At 40.0% G+C, this 22390-nt stretch overlaps 1 protein-coding gene across 1 annotated transcript in view; it reads left to right on the top strand.

Annotated features, from left to right (window-relative positions):
* LOC143157278 (uncharacterized) overlaps positions 1–22390 on the top strand; it is a 129607-nt gene that overhangs the window by 14686 nt on the left and 92531 nt on the right. The window contains exons 4-6 of the mRNA XM_076332098.1: positions 3554–3817; positions 5927–6065; positions 21743–21864. Of these exons, the coding sequence (XP_076188213.1) occupies positions 3554–3817; positions 5927–6065; positions 21743–21864 (525 nt within the window). The remainder of the gene's footprint in view (positions 1–3553; positions 3818–5926; positions 6066–21742; positions 21865–22390) is intronic.

Below are 22390 nucleotides of genomic sequence, written 5' to 3'. Positions count from 1 at the left end.
AAATAGTGCCTCAAAAGAGGTTGCTGCCAGCAGGGAAAATATAACTGCTGATTTTTTTTTTTTCTTCAGAAACAAAACAGTCCATCAAAACAAACTGGTCAGTTTGAGCTTCCTGCGCCTTGCCCATCCCAGGCACTGCCCCGAGTCTTGTACGAGAGAGCGCAATTACTGATTCTCCTCCTCCTCTAAATACCTGAGCTGTTCCCTGCCCTGTACCTGAGCGTGATAGCCCAAACCCACAGAGGCACGCAGGTGCTCAAGGGCTGTGGATTTCAATTGGAGCTACGTGCCTAAATGCCTTTGTGCATCTATGCCTACGGGTTGCGCTGGCCGTGCCCCAGATCCCTGCTCTCAGGCTTGCGGCCTAGGAGGAGGCTAATGAAGGGCAGGTGGCACACCACCGAGCTCCCTCCCAGGGCTGTCTGACCCTGCGGCTGTGGGACCGTGGGCTGTGACAGAGATGCGCATTCACTGTGTCGACGGGAATAGGTTTAGCATGGGGCTGGTAAGGGGACCTGCCTCCTTTTTGAAACTCTTCTGCTTCAGCCTGGCTGTCCCTTCCTAAACAGCAGTTCCCCTGTATAAATCACGCTCCCGGCGGCTGTCAGGATGGAAATGAAAGCCCACAGGCGCCTGCGTGAATGCTTGTCACACCGGCATAGAGTAACAGGTAGAGACTTGGCTGGGATTTTTGTATGGATTCAACAGAAAAAAAAATTTCTTACTTGGTAGGTATGTTTTATTTGACCATGTACGCTGAGATGTGTGGCACTGTCCTACCTGGGTCAGACACCCAGTGTTCATGCATGAGGACTCCCAGAATGAATCTTACAGCCTCAGGCTTTGTAGCACACCGGTGTGCGACAAAATCCTTACTTTTCTTACATGTTTTGTCATTACGTGTTTGGATCATGGCATGGCTTAAACATCCAGCTCCTGTAACTGTAAGCAAAGGGATGCTTCCAGTCCCAAAGAGTGAGTTTGCAGTCTAGGTCCAGGGTGGGAGCTTATAGCAAATGAAGAATAAATGTGAGCAGGAAACAAAGAAATTAATTTTTAATAGTCACAATTACCCTTACACCAACTGCTTGACCACTGTCTGCTCATAGGCAGGCTGGCAGAAGATAGTGTACTGTTGAGTAACTCTAAAGAAAAGAGTAAGTCTGGGAAACAAGGGAGAAACCGAAAGGGATGTTGTGATACGGCAGTGATTTCAGTTGCTTATGCTTTGGGATTGTTCAATAATGCAGGTAATTGTCTTTGATCATAGCCTTGTAACCACCACCTTTAATTTGTAGCACAGAGGTTACTATCTAGCACCCAGCTAGCCAAATGAAATGTATGGCTTGATTAAGGATCTCTTTTGTCAGTAATTTGTGCCTAATGTTTTTAGCTTTCCCACGGGCTGTTATAGAAAATGGTAAATCTGGTTTAAATGAAACCTGATACTGTTAATGGTTTAATAGCAGCTGCCACAGGGTTATGGCATTTTTCAACAGATGCTTCTGTTTCATTTTAAGCCTACACTAAGTCTTAGAATATATTTACATAATTAATATAAAGTACACCTACATAATAATGACAATATTTATAGTTTTAAAAGATTTCCTTAAATTACTTCCTCTCTCTTGCCGTTATCTAATCACAATATATAACTTAAAACAGGAAGGTATATTATTAAAATAATAATTTATATTCACCTCTTCAAAAAAATTATAGAATGCAGCACAACTATGAACATGTATCATCTAACATAGCAGTTATTGGTATGGGTAAATCCCCTAGCTGCTTCAGAAAAAGAGAGAGAAAAAGCTTGGCTGTACCTGAGTTGTGCTTATCATCTTGCCTATTGTTCAATCAGGAGTATAAAAAAGTGATGCTTGTATTTAAAAATATCAGTCAAGAAAGAGCTGCATTGAGGTGTGTACTTATGTGCAGAAATATTTGAAGCAGTAAAGATTTGTGGCTGGTTATCAGCTGTAGAATGTCATCTGATTGAGGAAATACTGCTAATTTAAGAAGACACTGGCATTTTCGGCTTTTAATAGTGGGTGATCAGTTTGGATGGATGTCTTCTATTTGGAGGTCTTACTCTGAGTCTTAAAAAGTACTGAGGGTATATCTTACAGGACACTTGGAGTTAGAGGATACCCTTGAATATTGTGGCCTTCTAGGAGTACATGCCAATTCACAGGGAGGAGGGAAGGAGAAAAGGCTCCTCTTTCTCTGCCTTGACTGGAAGGCAAGGTAAGGTTGAGCAGGAGTCTGCAAGGCAAATGTATGAAGGCATTTGCTGCTATGAACTTTGAGGACTGAAATGGGAACAATAAAAGGTGGAAAACATTCAAATAACAGGACAATGTCTCTGTTAGAGAAGCATCCAAGATAGTTTATTTAAGAGATTAGGCAGTCCCAGTTCTCTATAATCCAGGAGAATGTGTAGGAGCAGTGGTGAAGCAGATGTTTTGCTGTGTGAGAGGTGTAGCTGACGTATTTGCTCCCCTTGTCCCCAGGTGACTACCCTTCAGAACTGTTAACCAAGGTATGATGGTAATCACCTTCCATGTTCTAGCTTTTGTATGTTTTTTGTTTTATTTGCCCTTTTGAATGTATAAGAGCTGTTCCACAGGACCTGGGTCAACCCCCACATTAATTAAACAGTTAAAATTGTGGTATAGGGCCAGATTTCTTTTTCTTTGTCTTTGCCCTGCTTCCTTTTCTACCCTCTTCTCCATGACCTTGTATTGCTTCACACAGCAAACCTTACGGAGGGATTTACATAAATTCATTACTTCAGAGTGTTTCTTCACCCCTGATTTTCAAGTCTTTGCCATGGGAACACAATTGCTCCAGGGCCCTAAGGCATTGGTAACCCTCTTCCACAGCTCCAAGCTGCTCAGAAGAATATCTCTAGCTATCTTATGAAAGGTGTAAACAGTATTTGCCAGTCTTTGGTATGCTGAGAGTTTATTATCTCAAAATCCTTTTTGACCCTACCCTGAGGTTCATATACTTTGCAAGAAGAGTTTCCCTGCTTTAATTTGAAGAAGGAAGGCTATTGTGTACCAATATCATTCCCAGAACTGGGTGGAGAAGAGTTTATGACTCAGTGAGGAGCAAGCCTGCAAGTATTCTCACTGAGTATTTGGATGAACTCTCCAAAGTTGCTGCAAGAAGAACCCAGTGGTGAATCTCAATAAGCCCTCACAGGGACACCTCAGATTCCCAAGTTGGTTTGTTACTCTGTCTTAAAGTTTTCTAGTGGCAATATTTTTCCACCGCTGGTAAATAAAGACAGAAAATGAACACTTTCAGAAAGCCAAGGGAAAAAAAAGAAATCACAAAATTAGCATGGAAAAAAAGCACAGCATTTTCTGTCGGAGTGGAAAATTATTCAAATACATGATTTGGTGGAAAGAGAAGAGTTGTTAATTGTTTTAGCATGCAAATTTGATTCAAAGGTATGAAGTTTGTAGAGCTTTATATGATAAAAGAAAGCTGGTTCCCTTGTGATGTTTTTATAACTAATAAATCTCTTTTCCTCCTTTGCTAGGTTTTACCACCTAGAAAAGCTGTGAAACCAGGCATGGTCCTCCTCTTTGAACTCTTCCTTCTTCGTGGGACCCGTACTTGGATTGATCGAGAAGTGGGATGGGGAGCTTTTCCCTTGTGTGACAACAATTTTAATGCTTTGGAGGGAAAATTTAAATGTCCCTTCCTCAGAGGCCATTACAACTCCACAGTTGACCGATTCCAAAAAATCGAAAATTTTATTTCTCAAGACTTGGATCATTGGTTATGCAATCTCTACTTTCAGGTTTGTATTTAAAAAAATTAGGCCTGTTGGTTTAGTCACTGTTCCTCAGAACAGATTCCACTTTCCTTCTGTTAGCCTTAAAATCCAAAGGCTTTCCAAAAAGCAGTTTATCAGCCTACCCAGGAGGCATAAAAAGAAAATGAAAGTCACATGCATCTCCAACTTTTACGTGAAATTAGTGGGTTTTTTACAGCCAAATTTTAGGATTGTTTCAAATATCAAAATATTGTTTGGGGTGCTGAGTAAGTGGATCAAAAGTTGAAATTCTGAGTTTGAGCCTGCCACCAATACATGTTAATTTCCTCCACAGATTTAGTGGATCTCAGAGGTGCTTTTATATGGCTACAAAATAAAATAATATTGTTTATGATATTGTTGCATTTGTATGTCTGGGATCCCCAGCTAGCAAGCAAGGTTCTGTTGTGGTAGGAGCCTTACTTTTGAATAGTTTTTGGACATAATTCAGATGTGACATTTTTTGTACGTCTTTGGTGAAAATGGGCCTGAATTAAGAATTCCTCTTCAGTGGAAGCTTTATTTCTGGACTTGCAAATTAAGGGTGTTATTGTAACTGAGCTATGTTTCTTCATTCAGAATCTTAACACGACCTCAAACTTATACCTCTTTTATGGTCACGCCTGGCTCAGGAAAAAACACTTACCAAAAGAGATGAATTCTGAAAGCATCTTAATTTTAACATGTTAATTTTACTTAATAGAAAGTGTAGTTATTAATTTTCTTGTAGTGATGGTTTTCAGGCAATTTTCTTTTTTGCGTCTACCAAGAGTAAAAGAAAGTGAAAATAACTTCAGAATCATGTAGAGACATAAGAATTTATACGAAAAATATACCTATGATGCGCTAGGAAAGACAATGTCAGAAACAACATTAGTAAAGCTATGGTAAAAAAACAACAGAAGAGTCAAAATCGGTTGAAATGGCGGGGGGGGGGGGGAAGACCCCAAAGCTGCAAAATTAGTCTTTCAACTCAGTTAATAAGCTGGGGTGATTTAACGATCCAGGGAATCTATATTTTCCCAGATGATTCTGAATTTGGATTGTGAGTCACCGTCATTTACTGGGATGTCTGCTTTAGTCTGTAAGCTTGGGGAAGATGTACATGGGAAACTGATATGAGAGAAAACTGTAGTAAATGGAGTACAGAGAAACAAGAACTTCCTAAAATCCTCATAGCAGCATCTTGGACTTCTAGGCTTCACAAATAGTGTACAAACAAGTATATTCTGGCTTTGTGGAATCATAGAATCATTAAGGTTAGAAAAGACCTCCAAGATCATCGAGTCCAACTGTCAACCCAACACCACCATGTCCACTAAACCATGTCCCTAAGCGCCTCATCTACACATCTTTCAAATACTTCCAGGGATGGTGACTCAACCACTTCCCTGGGCAGCCTCTTCCAATGTTTAACCACTCTTTCAGTAAAGACATTTTTCCTCATGTCCAATCTAAACCTCCCCTGCCGCAACTTGAGGCCATTTCCTCTCGTCCTATCGCTAGTTACTTGGGAGAAGAGACCGACACCCACCTCGCTACAACCTCCTTTCAGGTAGTTGTAGAGAGCGATGAGGTCTCCCCTCAGCCTCCTTTTCTCCAGACTAAACAGTCCCAGTTCCCTCAGCCACTCCTCATAAGACTTGTTCTCCAGACCCCTCACCAGCCTCGTTGCCCTTCTCTGGACACGCTCCAGCACCTCAATGTCCTTCTTGTAGTGAGGGGCCCAAAACTGAACACAGTATTTGAGGTGCGGCCTCACCAGTGCCGAGTACAGGGGCACGATCACTTCCCTACTCCTGCTGGCCACACTATTTCTGATAGAGGCCAGGATGCCATTGGCCTTCTTGGCCGCCTGGGCACACTGCCGGCTCATGTTCAGCCAGCTGTCAACCAGCACCCCCAGGTCCTTTTCCACCAGGCAGCTTTCCAGCCACTCTTCCCCAAGCCTGTAGCGCTGCATGGGGTTGTTGTGGCCGAAGTGCAGGACCCAGCACTTGGCCTTGTTGAATCTCATACCGTTGGCCTCGGCTCATTATATACTGAACTGCTTAGGTATTATGTATTATGTTTTGGTTTTTTTTTTCTTAATAGATAATTAAACTACCACAGGATTCAGATAAGCAAAATAAGTGTGATATGCACCTTCATCTCCCACCTGAACTTCTCATGTATTCAAGCGTTGCTGAAAAGAATGGTGTCTCAGAGAAGGTTGAACAGTCTGGACCACAAGGTGATGGATTCAAACTTTCATGTTTATATTCAGGCTTTTGTTGGAGCAACCCATAGTTTCATTTCAATGTTGACTAGTCATTATTGTTCTTGCTGAGCTAGATTTTCCTCATTCAGATATTGGTCCAACGTGTTATAGCAGGAATACTGTGATTCTTTTTATTAACAGTGCTTAACTTTGTTTTCAGTTGTGAGCAATTTAAACCAGCCTCATTGCTGAGGATGAAACTTTCTACGCTGGCCTCTGCTTGAGGCTGAATAATGCTTGGAAGTCACAGCAATAACAGTTTGACTGCTTATGACACCAAGCTTACAGGAAGAAATAGAAAAGAAAAGATATTTTTTTGCCTAATTATTTCTGGAAGAACTCTAGCACCTCCCTGGGCTAGAACAGGGACTTCAAATTTGGCAGGGAGATAGTTCTGGCATCAGAGGCATGCCTTGCGCTACTCCTATGAAATTCCATTAAGATTCAATCAAGTAGTAACCCATAGGAAAGACAAATTATCATTTGCTTTTGTGCAGCAGACCTCCCCAGAAGCTTTCTTAAAAAATCGCTGAATGTTACTTTTAGACTGAGCATCCTCCCTGACCTCTGTGACTCTCCTGATATAGCTACATTGAAGACATAATTGACCGTATTGCAGTAGACTCAGAAATTGCTCCTCTTCTGTTAGAAATCCAGGAATGAGAAGAATGGCAGGATACTGCCATTGGTTTTTCTTTTTCAGCATGTGGGATCTGACTGCCATGGACAAAAATAATTCTTTTTTGATATACAGACATTGCTATATTCCCTCTTGTTTAATGCACTGAAGGATGCAGCAACCCACAGGTTGTAGTGTCTGTGTGAATATTATGTGCAGATCTGAAACAGAGATTTAGTTCTTCAGGACAGAGGTTCCTCGGGCGTTTGAGAACAGCAGCAGTGATGCACAGTAGAAGACATGGGAGGAGAAAGAGGATGATATTGGAAGAAAGAGAGCAGATAAGCAGTAATCATTTAGCGTGATGAATGGTCAGCTCAGGTTGGAAGTATAACATGAAAAGAGGCCAGTAGAAGTATTTTTCAGACAGTGAGTGATGGTTTAGGAGATAAAGAAAATGTGGTTTGCCCTGTGACACTTTTAGGCTAAGCAGCAACTGCACTGTGATCTTTTATATAACCACCCTGATACCAGAAGCACGGAGGTGTAAACATACGTTGTACTGAGGAGTAACGTCCTTTTTGGTGCCATATATCTTCTACATATCTGCTAAGGTGCTTCTAGATGCAGAACAAAACCTTGAATAGCAGATCCAAAAGGTGGAGTTACGGCCAATTTTTCTCAGCAGTGAAGGGTTATGGGCAAGTTCTTAATAAATCAAACTTGTCCTTACCATTGTTTGGTCCTACCATCAGTCTTCACGTGCACATGGACACACACACACATAGAGGCTGCAATTAAATAGGTCACAGTTCTGGAAACACATGGAAAAACTCATAATACTCAGTTTGGGAAGTCCAGAAAAGATCTATTTATAAGAACTGAGAAAGAGCGTTAGTGTATGTCCTATTCTGCGTGCAGACCTCTGAAATATGCTGACAAGCTGATCATGGAAGATCTGCAATTTCCATGCCAAACAGATTTGCACTAACAAAATTTCTAGAAGTAATTTTTGATATTGTTTATATTTATTTATTTTTCTTGGAGCCTTCTTTAAAGATATTATTAGCTGCTAATATCCCCCATGGGTTTGTTTTTTAATGTATCTATGCAGTGCTACAGTATGCTGTTTCTGCTGGTGATATGTTGCTAAGAGATTTAATAATGAGTAAACAAACACAACATGTGGTAATCCATTTCAAATTAAAAGTTTATTAAACGCTAGCTTGATGACTTTCTGGCTATTTACAATTAAAGGAGCAAACCTTAGGGAACTGGAGATCACGTGGTGAAAATCACGACTTCAACATTTCCAACAGAAAAATGTGTTTATGATCTGTGGCAAGCTGTCGCACATTGATATGCTCTATAAATACTATATTATATCTGTTAAACCACCAAAAGCAGGGGGAAGAAAAGCTCTGTTAAAGTGACGTTAAGGTTGAGACACAAACCGGAGAAAGCAAGAAAAGTCTAAATGAAGACTGGTGCTCAGTAACTCACTCTACTGCAGTAGTCTAAATAGTGAGTGATCTTACATATAGATACCATATGTGGTGCTGCAACATATAAGCAAAATAGAGCAGGTTAGGAGATGGTGTTTTAACCTTCACTTCAAATTTGTCTTGGTTTTAGACGTTTAAGACAGAACCTTCATATTATTTCCATTAACTCCAGGCTACATTATTCTTTTAAACCACAGCTCTGTGTTGGGCTAGGTATGGCTCTTCCCTGCTGCACAGGATCTCTCTTCCAGAGTATAATGCAGGGGAATGCAACCTAATACCTTCCATTCTACCTCCTTTGTAGGTCACAGATGCACGTTATCAGATCTAGTCTGTCTCTTAGTCCAAACCATATCTTCTCTCCATTCTTTTGAAGTGGTATTCCATGAGAGGTTCATGGAAGAAGATAGCTTCTACTTTCATGACCACCATTCTTTGCTTTTTTTAAGAAAAGCCTCTGTTGTTGGTCTGTTGTTCCATTAAGGGATCAACATTCCCTGTCAAAAAATAAATGACAATTTCTTGATGGAATTCATTAGCCATTGTTGTGTGGAAGGTGGTAACAACTCTGATAGAAGTAGCATAGGTAGGAAAATTTGATGCAACCACCAGAAACGTTGCCTTGATAGGCTTGGATCTAAGTAACTCAGTCTTCTAAATGCATGAAAACTTCAGAAATGTGAATCTCCATATAAAACATGAATTCTTCAAGAGAGCACTCCTTCTCACTGTGAAATCCACAGCAAGATCCCCTTTGACTTTGGTGTCCATAGAAGAGGGGATTCACATGTGCAAAATGTCAGTGTAACTCACTCTTTTTTGAAAGTGGCAGCTCTTTCATCCTCAGAAAAGTAGCTGGACAGCACTCGTATATTTTTTCTCCAGTTCAAACACTTTTAGGTCAGACTCAGGCTCATTTGGGAAGTGTTACTCTGCACTTGTTGGGAACATTCTTCCAAATGCTTGCTCTTCTCTCTGTGCTGTTCCTCTGACTTGGCATGCAAACACCTATTTGTGCCCATCAGAAATGGTGATCAAATAATTAGGCAAGTAGAAAACCAGGGATGATTTTATCCTTTGTTGTTTGTAGAACCAAAGGAAAACCTTTTTCATTCTAGTGACTTACTCACACCTCTTTAATATCGGCCAGTTTGAAGTCCTGAAGTTATGGTCAGCACTGTTCTACCATATAATGATGTGCACTCAAGACCTAACAAGGGTGCTTACAAGGGAGAAGGTGGAAGAGTGGCTGAGGAGGATAAGGATACTGAAACAATAGGGTTTTTTAGTGCCAAGTTGTGTGCAGTTTTTGGTTAAATTACAGCAAAAATCACTACCTGTACCTAAATAGTCATGACCAATCGTACAGCTATTTAAGCAGAAGTTATCCCAAGCACTACAGTGTGAAATCAAGATGGGAGTTTTGCTTAGCCTGGCTGTGTTGAAGGAGAGGTGTTATCAGCCAAGATTTTCAGGGAAAGTGTTTGAAGGTAGCCAGGCTAGTTTGGTCCCAGCAGCAGGATGATCTTGCTATAGCAGAGCTGTGACGCGGGATCTGTTAGCCTGGGTACAGTGTTGTGTTAGCATGACTACACTGCTCCCAGTATTTGGGCTAGCAGAGGTGTTTGTTGCTACTGCTTTGCCAGGTAGATTTGTCATGGAGAAAGACTCCCACTACCTCAGCTGTCTTTGGACTAAACACCTACATGCAGATTTTCTATGTGTCTGTAACATTTTCTCTCCAGAAAGTCTGCTTGTCCCTCATTCCCCCCTGCTCTACTATACTTTGGGAGTGTAAAGAAAAAAGCAACTCAGCTGTTTGAGTATGGTTTTAAGGACATGTTTTTTCTTACAATGAACAAATAGCTAATTTTTTTCCTAAACTTTATTTTTCCCTCCCCCTACAAGGTTTGCTGTCTAACAGCAGCACATGTGGCTCATGTGCCACATGCATCAACCAGAAGAAAAATCAGAGCGGCTGAAATTTTTTCAGTTCCCAAACAATAAGCTTATAACAGAAATAAATATTGTATAGAAGGATCATTTTCAGGTATACAATTTATCTGGTTACTGTACAATTCAGAGCATTTTTCAGTCTGTCTTCCTTCTGTCTGCCTGCCTGGCTGTTAAAAATAAGATTGGTTTGTACCACTTGGCTTCGGCAGTCCTTGAAACTCGCTGGAGTTGTAAAGCTTTAAACAGTTGCGCAGGTCTTTAATTGTAAATTAGTTTTGACAGGACTGCTAGGCAAAGGCCTGGCCCATCCCGTCGTGATGCTAGCCAACAACCCCTTACTGCTCCTGGAGCAAGGAAACATGTGGAAGGAATTGTTCTTTTACATTTCACAGCTTGTCATTTCCTCTGCAAGGCAACCTCTGACCTCCCTGAAAGATCCTGACACCCATAAGGGAAGTATTCCCACTGTTGTAAAGGAAGTGGAAAAGCAGTTCAATGCTGCGAAAGGAGGAGAAGCGTGTGTGTCAGAAGAAGCTGGGAGGAAAAGAGAAGGGCTTAAAATGTTTCCAGCAGGTTAGGACTTTTATTGCATTATTTAATTTACTGAAAGTTTGCAAATAGATCTGCTTGGCATGTGTGTAAATACCCTCATCTCCCTTCCCCCTCACTCTGTGATATCATCTCATCATTATTTCACTAGGCAAAGGAAGCGATGGAAGAGTTTAAATCAATTGTGAGGGATCAAAAGCAGCTTAGGCAAAAAGGTACAGAAGTGGTGGGCTCCTCTGTCTAAAAAGTATTAGTAGGCCAAATGTGTTAGTAATTACAAGGTGTGTGTGGAGTGCACTGACAACATTAGATTATGTGGTGTTTCCGTGACATTTTTACATCCTTTCATTTTATTTGGTCATTTATATTCATGGATCACAACATGTTGCTGTTAAGTGCTTGGGAAATATTTTTTTCTTCCTGCAGCATGGTAATAGCAATATCCTTTGTTAATTGTGCTGAGCTAAATTATGTAAGAGTGCCTGTCTGTTAACATCAGGTAGCATTTGCTTCTGGGATGTGGGGTTTCTTTCGAAGGCAAAGCTTTGCCAGTTGCACTGCTTTTTTTTTTTTTAAATCCTAAGTGAAACATACATGTCTGAGAACTGAGTAACACAACCCCTGGGTCCTGTTCTAAACTCAGATACCACCATGACGGCCAGAGGCAGATTTACCACAGGACAGGGATCTGATGGTACCAAGGTTCTAGACAGCCACCCCCACTTAATAGCCTGGGTAGTGAATTGTGCTCTCTGTCCCATGATAGGAAAATGGCTGTGCAGGCACAGAAACCGCTGCTGCCCGTGCTCCCCTTTATGCTCGCACTGGTGCACGTGCCCCGGGCACCAGCCAGCCCTCCTGGTCCTGGTACAGATGTTTAGGATAAATAGGCAGATTGAGCAGCTGAGGTAGCAGAGAGGGCATCAGGAGCTGACCTGAGATCTACAGTTGTACCCATTGCTCGCGACTCTCCCACCCACCAGAAACAAGGCGAGGGTCGGCTTTCATTTTAGGGAAAGGGTGCTTCTCACTCCCTCAGCCGGTGTGTAGAGAGAGCTGAAAGTGCAAGTGAAAATAAATTAATCCCTCCTTTTGAAAGGAAAGAGTGACTCTCCTTCTGTACCAGGAGGCTATAATAGGTCATGTTTAGACATTGAACTGGAAAATATTAGGTAAGAGAGAGCTAGCTGAGGTCTGATAGTTACCTCTTATCTGTGTAAAGTGTAGTTTGTAATCATCTTCAAGTCTGTGGGCTCCCTTAAATTATGCAATAGAATTTTGGATTCTGATTTGAAGCCAACCGACATGCCAGCTTTCCTTTTACAGCAACCCATGAAATATAGTTCAAAACCCATTTCTTTGGAGCTGTCCTTCTCTGTTGACTGCCCAAGAAGGCTAGGACTATGCATCTGCTGTTATAGGTACATTTGTTGAATATCTCATGTTAAGCAGGCACAGAGGTAGGAGATAGTATGGCATTGCTTAGTCAGGGTTCACAGACACTGCGTTTTGATGTTGACCATCATAGATGCATAAGAAGCAGAATACAGAGCTGGTGTCAATTTTTGTTAAATGGTGTTGGTGACAAAAGGTTAAGCATGTTACAGAAAAAAGTAATAAAATTTTCCAATCTTTCAAGGGTTTTCAATACACCTCCTAATAAGACCAACACTTCATTAACATGTCTTTTCTAGATGTTGGTCCTTCCGAGAACGTAATCACAGCCCTAGCTTGGAAATTTTTTTCCAACTTTTACGTTAGTGGAATCTACTTTGAAGTTCATTTAATTCATTTGCCCAACATTAGTTGTGCAAAGCAGCTTAGAATACTCACAGTATTTAAAACATGAGTAACCTGCATGAACAATTTTTAACTAACTTTTAATGGTATTTGACATTTGCTTTTGGCTGCTTTTTAAATTTTTTGCTGATTTCTTTTCCTTGCCAACATTTGGATGTTTCCACCTTTAGAATGTATATCTCAAACCCAATTATTAGTTGTGCAGGTAGACAGCTATTTCTTTTCGCCTTTTCCCCCTACCCGCATCACTAATGCTTGTCTAGGTCTAAAACTAGCATGTTGGATTTTATTCAAATTGGTTACGTGGAGTTTGGCAGACATCCAATGCCACAAAAAGCATTTTAGAGTCCACGTTTTCAATTCAAGAGGGTCTCTTACAAATACCCTGAGACAATGCAGTTACAGAAGTGGCCTGATTTTGAGAGGTACTGAATTACTACAACTTTTATCAAAACAAGGTTAGATTCAAAGGGCATTGTTTTGCATCATCAGAGGATCTGACTCAGTATACCCTAAGAGGTAATACTATAATCTACTGAGGATTTTAAAAACCGATCTTGTATAACAGGGAGTCTACCTGAACTACAAGCAGATCTCTAAAAGCATCCATGGATTTGAAAAACCATTTTTGCTTATCTTTATTCACAAGACAACAGAAGTTTTTAATGATGAGTTCAATTACTGGTACTTGCTAAATTTATTACATATTAATTTAATGCAAAACTTTGGTTTCAAAAGACGTCACTAAAGCACAGATTTTCTGTGATGGAACACTGTCAGTAATGTAACCATTAAACTCAATATCTGCACTCAGAACTAGGGAGGGAAAAAAGTTTCATTTTGAAATCCCCAGATAATTTCTGCAGAACCACGTATAAACTAGGTTTTATACTGTAACTGATGTTTAATTTGGAGCTTCAACAGCGCCTGCATTTTCCTCCCCACCAACGCTCATCCCAGCAGGCAGCTGCTCCCCAGCCTTCCTCTCACATGAAGCCTGATTTCTCTTTTCAAAGCCCCCAGTTATTCACGTAACACAGTAAAACCCCTGGAAACACGTAAAATATTTCTCATAAATATTGTTAGTCAGACTGTTACAAGCAGCTTGCATTCTGCCCATTTTTGGGGTTTGACACCACTTCTGTTGTTCCTTCAACCCTCTGCTCTATTACCTTTCTATGGCACACCGAGGACACATTTTTAGCCCCTGATTTTCAAACCTACCAGCTCAGAAGGATTCTTTCACTCAATGCCTGTCTTTTAAAATATACTGAATATTGAAAATTGAATATTAAATATTGATCATTAAGATCTTCAATTCAGAACTCTCTCCGCTTCTGTGGAAAAATGTTGGGAAGTGAATTGTGTCCTTTCGTGACATCAAAAAACATTTCTGTCTGAACAAAGCTTCAGAATATCACCTAAGCAAAGATGGCATCGGGCTAACTGAGAAGTTAGTACACTAGCAGGTAACACTCAGAAATGTATTCAGAACATATTAAAATGTCCCCTGCATATCAAAATACCAAACAGACAATTTCATTCTAATTTTATCATTACCTTTGGAGAGAAAATTTTTAATTTGTTAAAATATGCTTGTGTAGGTGAGAAATGGTTTTGTTGAGAGGATTATATTTATGCTCACAGCCACTTCTGAAACAATTTCATGAAAACCGGTGAGCCTTCCTTGCAGTATTTCTCATTATAATGCAATGACGTTCTTCTCCGTCTGACGTGCGGTTTGCTTCTGCATAACAGTCGTATGCAGGTGCAAAAATAATTACCTAAACAAAAAAACTCAAATGTTTTCTCATTGGTAGTTCCTCATGGGTGCCACTTTAAAGGGAACAAAGTGATGTTTTAAAATGAAGATTGCTTGCTCTTCATTTTTTCTACGGGTAGAGCCTCAGAGGCAGAGCCTCAGACAGCTGAACTTTCTCTTTTTCTGCTGGCCTTTTCCTCCTCTGAGCAGGACTGTATAAAGGATTGGGTTGATTCTTGCCAATAGGATCAAATTCAGCTCCCGCTTACAGTTGTGCAATCCGCGTAATCCAAACTCTTCTCTTTTCTGACTCTTACCACGCTGTTTGATTTCCCACAGGCTGGGGTATTACTGGGGAGGGAGTCCAGATAGGATTTTCATATTATTTTCTGTTTCCCTGCTGTAATTTAACCAAGCTGGTGATTTCTTTGTTGCCTGCTGCCCCACTTCTGGATGGCACCACTCTAAAATCCTTTCCTCCTGACTGAAAGAGAGGTTGCAGCCATCAGAAGGGAATGCACTTCATCCTTCTCTAGTTCGCCTCCATAAGAGTCAGAAGTATTTCCCACCAAACCAATGTAATTTCCTAGCTGTGCTGTTTCTTTTTGTCCATATTTTAAAAAAAACTTTTAAAATGTCTCTTCCCCCCACCCCCGAATATATCAAAATTTCACAGTATCAGCTCTATATGCAGCCTCTGAAAGTTTCACATCACAGAGAATCTGTTTCCCACCCCTCTCTAATCCCAGTTCACAAAGGGTGCGTCTACATTAATGTTTAGGTTTTTAAGGCACTTTTGAAGGGAATACCCTGCCCCAGTTGCTGCTCTCTAGTTTGCATTGCAGAGTGATCTCAGAGGACAAGCACTGGACTCCTTTAGGGTGAAGCTAAGCAACAGGATGCGCTTTAGGGGTGTGTATCAGGTATTAATAGGCCATCAGTTCCCAGGACCAGACTAGAGCTAGTCTGACATAAACTCTAACACACAGTGGGATCCCCAGTGTTCAGTGGTGTCCTCTGAATCTCTGGTTTCGTTCTACAGATCCACTCCTGTTGCACCACAGCACTTGTTACAGAAGACATAACCAAAGAGGATAACTTCCAGACTGAATGTAGAGGATAAAAAAAGGTTACATTATACTCTACAAGGGTTAAGAAGCAGTAAGACACCCTCCATTATTAAAGGTCATGCTACTACTCTCAGCTATTGCCCCAAGAAGGCTGACGCTGAGAAAGGTAACGGAGTAGCACTAACATTTTAGTTTCCAACCTCTTTCCATCTTGTTTTAAGAATGTAGGTCCCAGCTGAACTTAGGGACTTGGTACAGGTGACACTTTCTTTGTATCCCATATCAGGTGTGAGCTGTGTAGCATCTAAACTGTTTCATTGGGCCTTAATATCACCAAGAAATAAGACTGGTCTCAGCACTTTTTCCTATTTGTCTTATACAAATGTACAGCATTAAAACTACTCTGCTGGACTTCTTATACCTGATCACAGATTTATAGCATTGGATTAAGAATTTTATTGTCTTTTCCAGGCCCTGGTGTAATCACATTTTCCTGCTCTTATGTATATGTTTGTTGACTTCCAAATAAACCTATTAACAGAGAGTTTACACCTGCCGTTGTACCTTTATCGTCGCTATGATACCTGTCTTTGATCATTCTTACTTGGTGCTATTTTCTCCTTCTCAAATTGGTCATTTTTATCATGAATGGTATTATGTTCCCCTGCCAGGGAACAAAATGTATTTTGAGTCAATTTACTAAAATAGTCACTGCTAAGTGCTATATCTGGACAAAGTTGACACCTTTGACATTTTCTAAAATGGTAGAAATAACTGTATTTAAGGTATGATTTATGGGTAGTGTATGTCAAAGGAATTTCTATATTACTACAGTTTCTGATGCAGCCATCCGAACTCCTTCAATGAACAAATTGCTGATAGCACAGCTAATTAATACTTTATTAGTTTTCTGTGGTCAATTATAACAAGTTATAAAAAAGTAAAATGCAATTTAATAATAAAGAACTGTGTGATTTTTGTTTCTTTCTCAGAACTGCTTTGTTTTGTGCATGTGGAAGAAACAATTTCTACATAGCTCAGTTTTATAAGACACGTTTTCCCCCACTAACTAAGAGCAATCCTATGATTAAAAAGTAGACTGGAGTCTTTAAATGTCTTTCTGATTGCTGGCCTCTATTAAAAACTTCTTAAAATAATAGATAGGTTTAATTCCTCAAGCCAAAGAAAAATTATATCATCTTAAGTATTTTCCATATTTATTATATTGATGAGACTTGGCTGCAGAGAAAAAAAAAAGAAGCAAAATCTCTTGTATTGCAAGTTTTAAATGTACCAGGCTAAGGTTTACTTAATTAGAACCTCCAGGCAATAAAGGAGCCCTTTTTTAAATTCTGTGAATCTTAATATGCTAAATAATGCAAAGCTTCAACTCTTCAAGCATGAGACACACATCTGGCAGCTTAACATTTAAATTACAGAAAAAAACCCACTTCAGTAGTAATTTTCGTGAAGAAAAGAATGGGAAATGTATTACAACTAAATTTAATTTCTTTTTAGATTTTTCATCCTGTCTAATTGCAAGCATTTGCCATCTTCTCCTTTATTTATTTATTTTCATACAGATTTTTTCTGTACTTTTTATTGATCTTTAATTTGAGCAGCTTCTTACTGTTACAGCCATTGAAGAATTACATTGTGTTTTTATTTAGCAAAAATTGTTCAGAGAAATCTATGAGGAATAAAAGTAATGAGCTCACTGGTATAGAAAGAAAAGAGCATTCAGAGCCTTACAAATAAAATATAAAAAGAGCATGTCATGATTAAATAACAAACTTGAGTTCCTTCTCCCTCCCATTTCTTAAATGTAGACTATTATTGTTTTCTTTATTCTTTTTATTGTGCTGTTTTTTTGGCCAAGGTAATTACTGCTTTATTCATTTGTCTCCAAAAACATTGTCAAAGCCTTCATTATTTCAGCAAAGCTATTTGGAAACCCATTTCAATGAGCCCAAATTAAAAAAAAAATTGAACAACAAAGAAAACCACAGTAACCATCTTTACAAAGGTATGTTTCTATTTTAATACATGTTTATGGGTACATACATGTATACATGGAATATGTGAAGACAATTCGAACTGTTTATACTGCATATGTGCACACACGTGACATACCCAGCAGCTGTATTTTATGCAGTTTCACTGATTTCAGTAGACCTCTTCTTTCACCCAAGAGGACGTAAATACCTGTAAATACCTCACCCACTATGAATGCTCAGCACATATACACCTATACATGTGTGTATATATATAGAAAGTAAGAAATAGAAAGATATCCATAGGTATATACACACACACAGAGGCTCAAAGCTGCGACATTATGTATTTGTATATTATATATCTACAACTATAACACCCAAGAGCAGATGCTGCCTGTGCTGTGATTTTAAGTACACTTGACTGTCTTCTACTGAGGAGAAGTGGAAGTAACTAAAAAGAAAAAGTGAAATAATCATTAATTATATTTTTGACTTGTCCTTCATGTGCTGTACATTGAGAAGTGTAATACATACCTTTATTTCCATTGCACCACTGCTTCCTGTGATGTGGGAGTACATTTGTCTTCACTCCACAGGTCACTGCTTTTCAGGAGTTTGAGGGACACGCTACTTGAGCAAACATTGCTTAGAAAACATGAGTACTTTGGTTGCCTGTGCCTCATTCTCGATCCACAACCATGTCCATACAAGAAAACGAACTTCCTTCTCTTTTCTGAAGAACACATTCTGGGGTGTTTAAAATACCCTTCACTGTCATTCTTCTTGTGTCTGTTATTTCTTTATTTCTACTTTTTTCCCCTGCTTCATGCCTATACAATTGTTATTTCCAGCACCACGTTATCTGAAATCTTCTCTGCATTTATCATCCTAACACTTCTGGAAGGTAGGAGAGAACTAACCACCTATTTATAACTAGGACGGAGGGGAAAAAATGACCTGCCTGGAGTTACGCAGGATCTTGGTGGAAGAGGGAACAAAACCCAACTCCTTCCTTTCCAGAGCTTTGTCTTATGCACCGATATAAAAATGCCTTTTTCCCCCCCCCCCCCCCCCCTCCCCCTTACAGAGGATGATTTTTACCAAGATTGCTGTGGCAGTGCAGATGAGCGCTGCAGCTCATTTCAGCCGAAGGAAGGCCAAGGAGGACATCACAAGGTACTGGCCTTGGTCTGTACATCACCATCTCCCTTAAAGCGCACGGTGAAGCCATTGGAGCTTCTACCTGTGCCATTTAGGAATGATTTGTGGGCTGGCTTGTTGTTGTGCTTCTTTAATCTATCACTGTGAATTTTGTTATAGCTACCATAAGGCTTCACAGGGCTAGGAGTATTGCTGTCTCCTGCATAGATCTATAGGGAGCTAATCTCTTCAGCAAAGGAATTTCGAAGGAGTAGTAGGAAAGACCATCCAGTAATCAGACAACAGCAGCTTGATCAAGGCTGCGCTGCAGGATGATATTATTTCAGTAATGTTTAAACACAAGATAGGTTTCCTATGCATCTATAGCCTTCAAGCTCTCATGTCCTTGTGCAGAAGATCCCTACCATCAGATAATTTTAGTATCCTTATTTGTAGTATCTTGGTCATGGACATAATTAATTTGTGAACAAATACTGTGTCATCAGTACAAGTTACCATGAAATCACATCTGCATCATGACACCACTTTCTGGGTGAGATTCTACTGGAACTTTCCAATTTAATGTGAATCCTGAGAACCAAGACACAAAGAAGACTCTGTATTCCTGAGAATTGCTTCTACCTGCATTATCTGTTCCAAATTAGGTATTTTCCAATGAAGGATGCAATTTTTCTCTGTAAGTGTTGCTCCACTTCCCTTCTTAGATCAGCATGGCTGCAGTGAACTATAACTGCAAACATGAATATTCAAATTAATTGTTCTGGCAATGTCTCACCCTGTTCTAGATGTACTCTGAAACATTTTTAACGCTTTTAATTGCCCTTGGAAAAAAGTCATCACAGTACTCAGAGTACTAACAAACTTGTGTACTATGTGTTTATACCTATACATGTACTGTGGCACAAATACTCAATAGCTGGGAATTATTATCGCAACTTTGACTTTAGTAGTATGATAATCTACATAAAAATATCTATGAGCAAAACCATATTGGCCAACTGGAAATTCCCTCCATTTTAAATGACTAAGTTTTCAAGTGATTTATTTCTTTAGGGAGGTAAGGATAACTTGGAGAAACCAGTGTTATCTATAAACGTAACTGCAGACTGATGTGTGCATGCGGGGGTGTGTGTGTAGCCTTATATCTGTAGGAAGACCGATTTAAGGACTGATGGAGTGGGTGTAATGGGCAAAGCAACCCAACCCACGGGAGTGGCAGAGTGAAATTCATTTCCTACAATCCCATAATAGCACATTGCCTTTGAACAAAATGCCACGCTCTTGTAGGAACCTCAGTTGTGGGTGGCTCTCAAAGCCACATGAAAGTGACCTGGTTTCAGTAAGGTGCGTAAGCCTATGGGTAATTCAGCACTGTCTAGTCCCTTTGGACTCAGTGAAATGACTCACAAGCTTACAGTTATTGACATGTTTAAATAAATTTCTGAACTGAGCCTCTTATGAGAATACTTCTGCACAAAAGAAATGTGAGCATGTGAAATTTTCTTTCAAAGGTTGTAAGAGCCCCCCTTTTTTAATGGGATGAATGAACACTAATGTTCAGAGAGATCCTTGTTTTAGCATGTTTGAGATTTAGATGCTTGATCTGAATTATGTCATTTGGGCCTACTTTTATCTCTGGAACTGAAACCATCTTCTAAGGTCATTTTACCCAACAATCATCTATTGGAAACAATTACAAACTAATGTAAAGAACAGACTTAGGGCAGAAGACAGAAGTTCATGTAGTGGATTATTCTCCTCAGCTGTCCCTTTTCATAAATAGATTTTTTTAATTTTTTTTTTTGGTAACAAAAGCAAACAGAAAGACCTTTGGGTCTGACCTCACCTTTTTGGGGAATATAGGATATATCAGCAAAACCAAAGGTGTTATTGCTTTGTCCCCCCCTGCCCCCAAATTCATTTATGCTAAGGAGTTTCAAATAGTCTCCCACTGAGTATCTTCTGAGTGATGGGCATTAGTGACAACTTAGTTTTTGTTGCAATGAGTGTGCACACCATTGCATATATTCAAGATACTGTATGGTGGCTATGAAGGACACAGTGCTCCTAGTCAGTGACTTCTGAGAGAAGTAAAATATATTCTGTGGCCATAATCCCATCCTCATGCAGATGACTGAGCTTCTGCTTTCGTACTTCAGACAAGATCAAACACAGTCTCAGAGAAATTCACTCATAATACTCTTTAACACCTTTGGGATTTATGTCTTAAATAATGCTTTTATATCTACTTTGCACAGGGGTAGTTTCATGGAGACAATGTCAGTGCAAACAAGGTACTTTGCACACACTACCTACTCTGAAACCTTGACTTTTTCTAGGGAATTAAGTTGGGCAGTCGTGACTAGGTGAAACGCAATGCTATCTGTAGCTGCCTGGTCTTAGTGTATGAAAACAGCTTTGAGCATACTACCCACTTCTACTCTGCCTTAACTGTTCATGTTTACATAGAATCACTCTTTGACAATATATCCCATTGCTTGTGGCAGCTTTTCCAATGACCGCTGAAAATAGGATGATTGTATCATGTTTACTGATAACCATATTTAGCATTATGTAGGTATGGATATGAACCTCTGTCTGTTATGTCCATGAGCCTTAAATTAAAATTCAAAATGTGGATGAGGTCTATGTAATCCAAGCTTCAGAATTCAAATTTGGCTTTTAGAACAAAATGGTTTAGCGAGTTGAAAAAAAAATCTTTGTAGTTTTCATAATTAGCAAAGTATATAGTGATGTGACTACATCTAATGCCAACACTGTGTTCCCTGGAAACTCTGAGATTTTTTGAGATCTAGAGAGTAAACTTTGATGTTTTGTTCATAACAGATTTCATAAATATGAAAGTCAAAAAGGACCTTAAATCATTTAGGTTAGCTTCTAGTATAGGCTAGAAAATTTCAAGCACTTGCTCCATAAAATGGGCATCAAGGGATGGAGAACCAAAATTTCCCTTTGTGGTTACCTCTAAACAGTATACTTTCCATCTCCCTGTCTAAAACAAAGAACAAAAAGGGAGTCCTGTTTCTAGTTTGAACATAACTGGTTTTAACTTCCACCCCTTTGCTCTCTCTGGGCTTGTTCACTAAATATTAACAAACCCTTTACAGAGTTTGGTATTGTGCCTAGGAAGGTGTTAATAGATAGCGTCATAAAGTCACCTGCGGATGTCTGTTTGGTAAGTTATGACCTCATTGTGTCTCTTGGTGGAAGTGACGTTTGGCGCTCTGTCCAGGGGCGATAACGCCAAACATGCAAGGAACCTGCCGGTCACTCCAGAGAGAGGCGATGCCAGTACCGAATTAGGCCCCATGCACGTAAATATGTTATTCCAGGTAGGAGCACAGATTGGGATTCTGTACTTTGTAGCTCAAGGAGTAGTTTAAATCAGCATAAACTGGTACCGGCACTGAAACATGCAGTACCGTCCCTCTCCTCCCTTCTGCTGGCACCAGTGCAGGGTGGCCTGGATCAGAATGGGTCCAGCTGAGAGGTAACCCAGTTAATAAAAGGAAAAGAAAAGAAAGAGGCCAAACAGCATTAATTCCCTTCCCAGATCAGTTCCCTCCGTATGTTTTACTATGTGGATGTCCAAGTTTTTGTGCTGACAGAGTGTGGTGTGCAACACAGGAAAAAGTGAGCAGGTAGAGGGAAGGCTGCATGACTTCTTCTGGTGTCAGCACGAGCTTATGCCTCCTTGAGAGGACTTGTCAAACCACAGCCTTGTAGGAACATAAATCAATTCACTGAACAATACTCTGTGTGCAGTTCTGGGCTACACAATTTAAGAAGGATATTAAGGTCCTTGAATATGTGCAGAGGAGGGCAACAAAGCTGGTGACAAGGCTGGAAGGAATGTCC

Source organism: Aptenodytes patagonicus, chromosome 2 (genome assembly GCF_965638725.1).
Source record: "Aptenodytes patagonicus chromosome 2, bAptPat1.pri.cur, whole genome shotgun sequence".
Taxonomy (NCBI): domain Eukaryota; kingdom Metazoa; phylum Chordata; class Aves; order Sphenisciformes; family Spheniscidae; genus Aptenodytes; species Aptenodytes patagonicus.
Note: the sequence above shows the minus strand (reverse complement) of the source record. Positions and strands in the feature narration are given on the sequence as shown.